The 10,830-nt window shown below is 44.8% G+C and overlaps 1 protein-coding gene across 11 annotated transcripts; it reads right to left on the reverse strand.

Moving 5' to 3' along the window:
* Nucleotides 1-1,186: 1,186 nt before the first annotated feature.
* LOC123448169 (uridine kinase-like protein 1, chloroplastic) lies at nucleotides 1,187-5,961 on the reverse strand. Of its 11 annotated transcripts, none has more exons than XM_045124979.1 (7): nucleotides 5,635-5,961; nucleotides 5,427-5,518; nucleotides 5,027-5,096; nucleotides 4,469-4,914; nucleotides 4,078-4,151; nucleotides 2,784-2,993; nucleotides 1,187-1,722 (listed from the first exon to the last, which is right to left on the reverse strand). In XM_045124979.1, the coding sequence occupies exons 1-4, from the start codon at nucleotides 5,855-5,857 to the stop codon at nucleotides 4,778-4,780; spliced, it is 522 nt and encodes a 173-aa protein (XP_044980914.1). In that variant the 5' UTR covers nucleotides 5,858-5,961; the 3' UTR covers nucleotides 1,187-1,722; nucleotides 2,784-2,993; nucleotides 4,078-4,151; nucleotides 4,469-4,777. The 11 variants fall into 11 exon arrangements, with proteins under 11 accessions (XP_044980914.1, XP_044980904.1, XP_044980908.1 ...); XM_045124969.1 differs by having other exon boundaries at nucleotides 2,784-3,070; XM_045124973.1 differs by having other exon boundaries at nucleotides 2,784-3,981.
* Nucleotides 5,962-10,830: the final 4,869 nt, after the last annotated feature.

Consider the following 10,830-nt stretch of genomic DNA (forward strand, 5'->3'; position numbering starts at 1 on the left):
TGGCTCCGGCTGACGTGATTCAAACGTAGAAAATTGCTACAAATCCCAAAACCCCAACCGTTAGCCTAGAACTTCCGCTCTGCCACCAAAACTCTTTGCATCAAAGGAAAATCCATCTGGAGCCTTTCTAGTACCCATGGCCATCTCCATCGCTCCGACGGTGTCCAGAAGGAGGGAGTAGTTCACCCTCGGGTCTGAGGTTATGTATGCGTAGCTATGTGTTTGATCTCTCTATCTATCTATCTATCTCGTGTTCTTGAGATGTCACGATCTTGATGTATCACGGGCTTTGTTAATATAGTTGGATTGCATAGTGTTCTTCCCTTTCTGTCTTCTTGTGATGAATTGCCCTTTGAGATCTTGTTATGTTGGATTTAATATTGGATTTGAGAACACTTAATGTATGTTTTGCATGTGGATACCCATGGTGACAATGGGGTATTTTATTGATTCAGTTGATATATGTTATGGCATCAACTTGCGGATTCCTATGACCTTGGGGATCTATGCATAGGGGTTGATTGCACGTTTCCATACTACATTGTCCAATAGAAATCTTGGGGTACTCTTTGAAATTGTTTGTATTGGATTGAATATGAGGAATCTGAAATTGTTTGATGCATATCGTATAATTAACCTACGGATACTTGAGGTGACATTGGACTATCTAGGTGACACTAGGGTTCACTACTAGGAAAAGGCATGCTAGTGGCGCACCTGTTTTGGCTACTAATGACGCACTACTGGTGCGCCACTAGCATCACGCCATTAGAATTTTTTACTAATGGCGCACCACAGGTGCGTCATTTGTATCTGGTATACTAATGGCACATCAGGCAGTGCGCCATTAGTACAGCCCATGGTGCGCCATTAGTATCTGGTATACTAATGACGCACCAGGCAGTGCGCCATTAGTATAGCCCATGGTGCGTCATTAGTATGCCTCCCAGGGGGCCATATTTACCCATGTGCTCTAGCTTACTAATGACGCACTAGTTGACGATGCGCCACTAATGTGCTTTTTGCAGTGCGCCACTAAAGTGCTGAGTGGTGCTCCACTAGTATGAATATTATGTATTATTATTATTTTCTTTTCTGATATTTGCATAAGTTACAAAACATATTACTGCACATAATTTAGAGAGCACAACATATAAACAGTTGATTTATCGAATACAATAGAAGATTAGTCTCCGAATACAATTCATCATATTAGTCTCCGAATACAAATTCATCATATTAGTCTCCGAATACAATTCATCAATAATGCTAGAACAGGGTACTATATAAACACTCTTATATTTCTTCCATAGCGAGAGACAAATGAGACAACAAACAACGAGCGAGCAGGCCAGAGACAATTTGGCATGATATGCAACCTGAGAGCGACAAAAACAAAGCATGGATTCCAATGGTGAACTGCTAGAACTGAAAAGATACGGCAAACTAGCCAAGTTGAGATCGAAGTGAAGTGACAGTTCGTTAAATAAGCAGATTTATTTTAATCAAGATTTCTTCCACACAAAAACTTGACAGAAGGGAGATGCTTTTGCTCCTGCTACCGCAAGCTGGGACCTTGTCTATGAGGTGCAGCTCGTCAGGAAGGGCCGAAGGGCTCGGAGATGCTTTTGCTCCTGCTACCGCAAGCTTCCGGTCCTCTATGGAAGGCCGAGGCGCCGCCTCAAGGGCCAACAATAGGACGCATGTGGAGCCCATGACAACCTTCATGGGTACATACAAGAAACTGAGTTACATCAGTTTTAAGCCAACAACACAACAAACAAATAATTGAGAGCTTACAGTAAGCAAGTAAGGTGTACACAAAAGGAACTGAAGTTGTGTTGATAAAATAACTTAAGACGTCCAAACATATGGAAAAGCATTTATAACTAACAACTCGTGTGCATTCTTGTACATTTGATAGTTAACTTAAAATAATTTATCATTGCCAAAAAAGACACAAATAATCTCTATGAAGAAAAGTGCAAATCAAGATGAGCACATCATGTATGTGCGCTCCTGTGGTTCCACTTGTCAAAACTTGAAACTGTTAACATACACATATGCTTGGCCATTGACACGTAACCAAGCAAGTTGAGGTTTCCTATTCCTGAGATGAATGAGAAATCTGCTCCTAAAGTAACATGTCGAGTGATATACTTCATAAGTACACAAGTCAGTTTACATAGCTAGAATGGATCCAGAGGAATACCTAGTCGTTTAACTAGCTAACAACAAGCATTACTGAGTGCAATTTCCCTGTAATTAGGTTTGTTTAGACCTATATGAGAGATGACCTGGTAAGGCACGAAGTTCACATCTCACTTTGTTGAGGAGCAAAATTACAAGGGATTTAGCAAACGACCAACTGTGAAACATCGCAAGGTTTGGGAGCCGTGGCGGGAATGGCAAAATGAAGGTGCCTACTTATCGAATGGGAGGAGAAACCGGAATCTGCAACAACCAGAACAAATTGAAGCTATAATAACGATAAAAGAAATCATGAATAATCCACCAACAGGGGAGCAAAGAGAATGTCAAACTTCTTAAGAAATCATGATAGTGACCAAACCAGAATTAGAAACGATGGCTACACTCTCGAACCTATTCAACAAGAGGCATCCCTGACCATGTAAGAAATGCACATTAGACAGCACTTATACCATGCATGCCTTGCTAAAAGGACTACAGGTCATCAAAATGCCTAACTGGTACCACAGATCGATGTCCATGGGCACACAATGCATACAAGAAAGCATGAGAGAGCAACTTGAGTGGCTTACATATGTCGGATTTGAAGAAGCAGCCAGCAGGGGCGCCATGCAGGAATGAGTGTCGGCCCAGGCAGAGCTGCTTTGGCGACCAAACTCATGTTAAACAGCATTGTCTCCGCGCCATCTGCCATTGATGGCACACCTGGAAACAACTCTGCTCGGCAGCACAACCATGGTGGTTCCGTGCTGCTTGTACGCCAAGCTTCTCGGCCATACAATCTGAGCCGTACACAACGAGCACATCAACACCATGGTCCAATAAAACAATATATTATGTAAAGCAACATGATTGCACCCTACAGCAATAGGAGAAATTATATTAGGAAAAGACCAAGAGTACAAAGTTAGTTGTTCCTACTAGTCAAGGAAGAACTACTGAAACCAAAATGCTATGCAACGGAAAAAAAAAATCTAATTGTCCCTCTACAAGTTATGACAAATAAACTAGAATATTTTAGCTAAGGAAATATCTCTTTGTATTATGAACTAAAGATCGCCAGTCTTTGGTTTCAGATCGACAAGATGTTGATCCAATCCTTGAAATTAGTCAGACACACCTCACTAGGAACAATAACTTAGGCACTATGACTCGGTCCAGCCATCAGTGAAGAGATTGTGCAAATGATCTACTCCGAAAAGGAAAAAAATAGAGAATACCAAAGGTTGACAGATAAAGCCGAGAAATACTACATTTTCAAAGAGAGCAAATATCCAGAAGGCATACTCCATTATATCTTAATTCATCACAAAGAGCATTTCAAATTATGAAAGTTGTACCTCATACATCACTTAACTACCTAAGCACTTTCTCCATTACTAGTGGTTCAGGTGTCAAGTGTAAATACTAAGGTGAGCATTAACTCAATTCCGAGTGTTCCATTAATCAGCATGAAGTGTGAAACTTCTATGGTCAAAGAACTGAGTATGCATAAACATTAGCTTTTCCTCTTTGAACTAGGGGAGATACCGAGTATGCCGCCTCCATCACAGAAAAAAAAACAAGTGTGGTCGAGTACTCATGGTGGAAATTTGACAAAAAAGTGCATCGCCTTGATACACAAATGGCAATGAATGACCATAACTTCACCATGTGTGATACCCCTCCTATTTAACGCTTAAATAGGAGGTCCCCTCTTCACCACCTCCTCATCGCTGAACCACCATCTACATAACTAAATAAACACAAAGACGTACACATACGCATCGCCTGAAAAGAACACGTTCGCTTGAAAAAGCAGCAGCAGCAAGACACTTATTACGTGCCATGGATGCAAAGTGACGGGGTAATAGCCCCTGGGTATACCAAAGCGGAGGAAACCCTTCTCCAAGACATTTAGGCGGTCATGGTCATACGGAGTTTGCAGCTGTTTTTCCTCACTGCTAAAAAATTATGAAACATTCTCAGTTCAGTTTTGGTAACACCATTAATTGCAATGATGAACTAGTACAGCCAAATAAGGAGATAGTAGCAATATTTTTCTAACAATGCCTCTAGCTAGGTACATCAAGAATAGCTCCAGGATTTGTAACCAAGAAGATCATCAATTCAAGTTTGTAATTACAAGAATAAAACTGTATAGCACCACCACCATCCCGCTAGTTTATTCTTGAATTAGACCAAACAAACCTGCTACAAATTAACCGCAGCCACAACAGGGAGCAGAACATGTGGAGAGGGAGAGGGAGAGGGATACCTTCCATGGCGTCCGATAGGCAGGCACTAGGGTTGGAGTAGCGGGAAACCGACCTTGAAGGAGGAAAGATTCAGTCTTCCTCGCGCATCAGGCAGTGAGGGAAGGGAGATGCCAAACCTAAACAAACAGGGGCGAGGGGAGGGAGATAAGAAGCACACAACTGCCGGTGCTATTGTTGTGGCCGAGGTGGAATCGACGTCGTGGTTGGGGCATAGGAGCAGCTGGAGCACTCCTACAGTCCTACTCTCCCTCCCTCCTCCACTGCTCGGTCGCGCCATGGCCGATCTGGGCGCATCTCCACAAGGACGGCTATCTGGGCGCAGCTCCACAAGGACGGCTATCTGAGCATCTTCGGTGATTTTTGAAGTCATATATAGGAACATTTACAGGTAACGCACGTTTTAACTGCCCCATGCATTCAAGAAGTTGCTCCGTATCAAATGCATCTGTAAACAAAGAAAGCATATGCTTCACATTCCACAAAACAACAGAAAACTCGCTGTCTCATCACTAACAAAGGTACTAGCAGACTTCCAATCAACATGGTAAGTGAAATACCAGGATAATCGAAATTGTAGTCCTGAGCACTTGCAGATTCCTCAGCAGTTAAGCCACGGTAGAACGAGTCCTGCAAAATTAAAAGCCATTGTGAAAGTCAGGCACGTCCCAGAAATGAAATCAGTCCCCCATTATAATTTGCTAAGATTTGTGAGCGACTAGCTTTATTGGGACTCCATTGTTCGGTTCTGGAGGCGCCAAACAACAGCAGATCATTAGGTGCATGTACACTCATTGTTCAGCTCCCAAGCTAATAAATGACTACGCTGGCATGACAGGCCTTCGAATCTGATTCACTGCATAAGCATTATTCTACTTCAGGAGCCAGCACCGGGTGAGGATCCCTAGCAATCTCGTAACGCAAAGCATTTGCAATTGCAGAGGCAGGCAGCGGGCAGACCTGGTTGCCGAGCACGACGCGGTGGTCGTGGAGCTGCTGGATGATCATGTCGCACACCGTGGTCTTCCCGGAGGCCGTCCCGCCCGAAACCCCTAGAGATACCCGCGCAAACAGTCGGCATCAGACAGAGCTTCAGAACCGCGCCACATTGAGCAAGCTGAAGAGTAGAATGAACGGGGGCAGGGGCGGCCGCAGAAAGGAAAGTTACCGATGACGAAGGGCTGCCTGAGGGAGGAGGGGGAGGCGAGGTCGGCGCCGGCGGGCCCGTTGGAGAGGGCCGCTGCGGCGCCGGCGGCGGCGGAGGAGGAGGAGGCGGAGGGAGGGGAGGAGGGCCCGGAGGGGGCGGGGAGGCGCAGCGCCTCGAGGCGGAAGCCGCTGAAGTGGGCCCCCACCGCTGACTCCATGGCGTCGTCCACCGCCTTGTCCGGCATGGTCCGGTCCCGCCGCCGCCGCCGCCTATCGATCGGGATTCGGGATTCGCTGGCTCGCACGGCTTGGCGGGTTCCGCTGCTGGTGCTCCATCCCTTTCTCTTGGCTCCTGGTAAACTAGTAAAAAAAATATATAGTAGTGGCGCACTGGGTGAGTGGTGCGCCATTACTAGTTAAACTAGTAATGACGCACTCTACCCCGGTGCGCCATTAGTATTTTTGGAAAAAAAAAAGTTTGTTAGTAGTGGCGTACCGTGTGTGTAGTACGCCGTTAGTGTCCATCACACTAATGACGCACCTGCACATGATGCGCCACTGCTATATAGTAGTGGCACACCACTTGTCTGGTGCGCCTTTAGTGTCTATATTATCTACAACCCATTTCCTAGTAGTGGTTTATTGATATGTGTCATGGGTGTTATTCTAGTACGAACTCTAGGGTTGTTTGTGATAATTATAGGAATAGCCCAAAAGATTGATTGGAAAGAATAACTTTGAGGTAGTTATACTACCTACAACAATTTCATCTTATGTTCTTTACTAGATATGAACTTTGGAGTGATTCTTTGTTGCATGCTGAGGGATGATTATATGATTTTACTATGTTAGCAATGTTGAGAGATTGCACTACTAAAAGCATGAATCCTAGGCCTTATTTCCAAGAATTTATATAATGTTTTGCTCGCTGTTTACCATTTATTACCTTGCTGTTTTTATATTTTAAGATTACAAAAACCTATATCTACTATCAGTACTACACTTGTAGCACCATATCTTCGCCGAACTAGTGCACTTATACAATTTCTGATTGTATTGGGTGCATTGGGGACAAAAGAGATTTTTTGTATTTGATTGCATGGTTGTTTGAGAGAGACCATTTTCATCCTGCACCTCCCAAGGATGGATAAACCTTAGGTCATCCACTAGAGGGAAATTTGAGGTTGTCCTACAAAGTTATGCACTTGGAGGCTCAACAACATCTAGAAGAACAAAGTTGCATAGTAGACATCAAGCTCTTTTTTGGTCATTGCCGGGGAGGTGAGTGCTTGAAGCTATATATTTAGATCTTGCAATTAAATCTTGTAGTTTTTTGTTTTTTCACTAGTTTGGTTTTATAAAAGAAAACTACAAAAAAAGAATTTAGGTTGCCTCAATTGCTTCGCCTTTTTATATCTTTGATGAAAATGATGGTTCAGAAAATTGTGCTAAATTGGTAGAGGAAGAATTTATAAAAATGCTTAATGTGAAATCCTTAGATGAGGAGCATGATTTCAATGTTGTTAGTATGAATTTTATGAATACCCATGATACTAATGATATGCAAAGCCACAAGCTTGGGGATGCTATATTTGATGAAGGTGATATTTTTAGTCCCTCAAGTTTTGATGAACAAGTTTATTATGACGGAAGCATGCCTCCTATTTATTATTATTATATTGATGAAAGTGGGTTTGGGAGAGTGTCAACTCTAGGTGCTAATTATCCCACTATTTTGGAGGGTGTTGAATCTTATTTTAATAATAATGAGAGTGGATTTGGAGAGGTTCATGACCTTATTTAGTGACGAGTACAATAGTTTGGAAGAGGTTTCAATTGACTATGACAACAAATTTGCTATATATGATGATTATTACGATTACATGTATGTTATAAATAATAATGATAACCATGAAACTCGTCATCATGATTTTAATTTTCATTTGGATTATATCAACCAAGTATCTCATGATAGTTATTTTGTTGTGTTTGCTCCCACTATTTTGAGTAAGAAGAATTTTGCTTGTGTGGGTAGTAATAAAAATTATATGCTCGTGCATCATCAAAAGAATGCTTTATGCGATAGTTATATTGTTGAATTCCTTCATGATGAACAAATGCTTTTAGGCATTGCAATAATATGAAGTTTCTTCTCTATGTGTTCAAACTTTTGAAGTCATGCTTGTTTTGCCTTCCTATGCTAGTTGATTATTGCTACAATAAATTTTTATCTTGCAAAATCCCTATGCATAGGAAGTGGGTTAGACTTAAAATTGCTTGTCATGTGCTTCATCATGCTATCTTGCATGTTTCATCTATAATTCTTATGTGAGCATCATCGAAATCATCATGCCTAGCTAAAAGGCATTAAAGAAAAGTGCTTGTTGGGAGACAACCCAACACTTATACTTTATATTTCTATGTGTTCACATGATTAATCTACTATATTAATCATGTTTTGTGTCTTCTATTTCAATAAGGTGCCAGGTAAATCCTTTGGGATAGTGTGGATACTTAATTGTTTGATTCCATGCAAAAACAGGAACTTTTGCGTCCAGTATTTGAATTATGTGATTTTACTGGACGGTCAAATTTTTTTTGAAATTTGTACACAAAAATTCTCTCTGTTTTCTTAACATTTCATAATTTTTAGAGTTAGGGAAGTAAGGTGTTCATTTAGATCTTCACAGACTATTCTGTTGTTTTGACAGATCCTATTTTGCGTGCATAGTTTGCTTGTTCTACTTTTTCTATAACTTAAATTGAGTGATTTAAATTATGGGAATGACAGAATACAGTAGTTATCATGTTAGAAAATTATGAATCTTGTCTTTACAGCACCAAAGATAATGATCTATCTTTATTACGCTAATCCATCTCACAAAGTTCCATTAAGTTTTGTGTGAACGGTGTTTTGAAATTTAGGTGAGTTACTGATATGTGGTGAATAAGGAGCAGCAAGAACCTAAGCTTGGGGATGCCCAAGGAAACCACAATGTAATATACAAATAAGACCCAAGCGTCTAAGCTTGGGGATGCTCGGGTGTAAGGGCATATTCCTACCCCAATAATTTTGGTGATTGGTGACGACACTTTTGCGTACTAATCGTGTGCAATAAGCCTTTGAGGTATTTCCTCGGTTTGCAAAAAAGAAGATTCTTGCCCCTCGGTGTTTTGATGTGAAGACAGTTTTCGCTCTTACGCTTCATTGTCGGTGGACTTGGGTCGTACGAAAAGTCGTACTATTATGAGGGCATCCGCTTTGGAAAACTCTCGGTGGAATCATCACATACACTTTCTTCCTCACCCCTTTTACACTCCGATGGAACTTTCTACCTTGCCTAGCGCTGCCTCGCAGTTTCCAAGCGGTAGTACTGCTTCCAGGAGTGGTACTACCGCTTATCACCGGTAGTACCTGTCGGGGGGATAACCCTGGGGTAGGCTCAAGGAGCATGCTCCTTGACCTTCAGCCCAGAAGGAATGACCAAAACAATTCTACAAAGCCCAAGTCCCCTGGCCGGCTAGGAAGCACCTACCGGCTGGGGGGCGAGACGGCCAATTCTCTGGCCGGCCAGGAAGCACCTGCCGGCTAGAGGCGAGACGGCTACCTCCCCCTGGCTAGGGGATCTCAAGTCACATCAGATCGTAGGTCATGACGAGACCCTACGATTAAAGGTGGCTACGCGTCAGCAAAGGTACTGGATGGGAGTGTATGGCGGGTACCAGCGTCGGCGGCCACGCCGCTGACCTCCGCCGGGTCTGATCCATCACCCTGCACACTGTGGGGCCATCAAACTCACACTCCATTACTGCACTCGGCATGGGAACAGTGGAGGCGGCCGTACTGTCTGCCCATGACGAATCTTGCTGGACGATGCCGGACGTACCATACGTGTCCTAAGTCAACCTTACGCGAGAGCCTCATTGGCTAGTCGGCGGGTCCCACAGCCAGACGGGACCTCGCAGCCGGCGGGCCCCTCAAGCGACAAGACAAGACCCCCGTGGGCCCCTTGGCCAGCCGGCGAGGCTGCCAGCCGGGTCCCACTCTTGTACCCTTTATCCATATTGTAGGCCGGTGGGTTCTTCTATAAAACCCCCCGGCCCCCCTCCATGCAGAGGGTCGGTCTACTTAGCACACACCAACCACATAGGAGAGGCAGAGACGGGCCAGCTGCTCCTTCTTCCTCCTCCGCAATACAGCTCCAGGAGCACTTTGTAACCCCATTCATACATCATACACTCCGGCAGGATTAGGTGTATTATCTCTCCGGAGAGCACTGAACCTGGGTACATCGTGCGTTCCATGCTTGTACCAACCTCGTCCCCAGCGCCCTCCGGTGGCACTTCGGTTCCTACCATCTTTAGCCTACCCATGGCATATGTTGTGAGTATTCACCGACATTTGGCGCCCACCGTGGGGCCGATCGCGGCATCGGCTGGCTTCACGTGCTAGGCAGGGGCCTGCACCTACACCACCGGATGCATCGTGTCCGGACCGATCTGCATGCCCGTGGAGCGTGCCTTCAATGAGGCAACACCGATGATGATCGACGTCCATGTCCGCCATGCGGATTCGGACAGGGAGTCCGATGACGAGGCGCCTCCCAGCGTCGTCGTCGCTGCTATGGAGAAACTCAATGTTCTCTTTAGCGATCTGCGCCTCAACGATGGTCCTCGCTACTTTGGCGAGGACTTCGATGTCGAGGCGTTATGCGCCAGCTTCAGTAGGTTTTCTATCGCTGAGACGCCTACACACGACATGTACCCCAGCAATGTACTCGTCTTCGATGGTTCTCCGCCATTTGTGGGGTTCTTCACCCCGTATCATGTCGCCAGCGTCTCCAACATCGTGGAGGTGATAGTCATCGGCGCTGGCACCAACATGACTCATGGCAAGGCGCCAGCAGACGCTGGTGAGAATGCTGTTGCCACCGCTGACACTGTTCAGGCTGCGCTTACCGGCCTGAAGACGCCCATCGCCGCCTCCTCAAACCCTAACGATGCACGGGCCTCGCTGGAGGAGGCTCGCAGGCAGATCTTGGAGGAAGGCATCGCCATCGCTTCAGCTAAACGCCAGATGGAGGCAACACAGCGCGAGTGTAACTCCGCATACGGCCTCACTCCGGTTTCCGAGGCCCCTAGCCGGCTTGGCTCGGTCCGCGACCGCGGTCGTGTCATCGCCGAGATTCTAGGAGGCAAGCAGCCCATCTACGAGACT

This window comes from Hordeum vulgare, chromosome 4H, assembly GCF_904849725.1.
Source record: "Hordeum vulgare subsp. vulgare chromosome 4H, MorexV3_pseudomolecules_assembly, whole genome shotgun sequence".
In the NCBI taxonomy this organism is placed as follows: Eukaryota; Viridiplantae; Streptophyta; class Magnoliopsida; order Poales; family Poaceae; genus Hordeum; species Hordeum vulgare.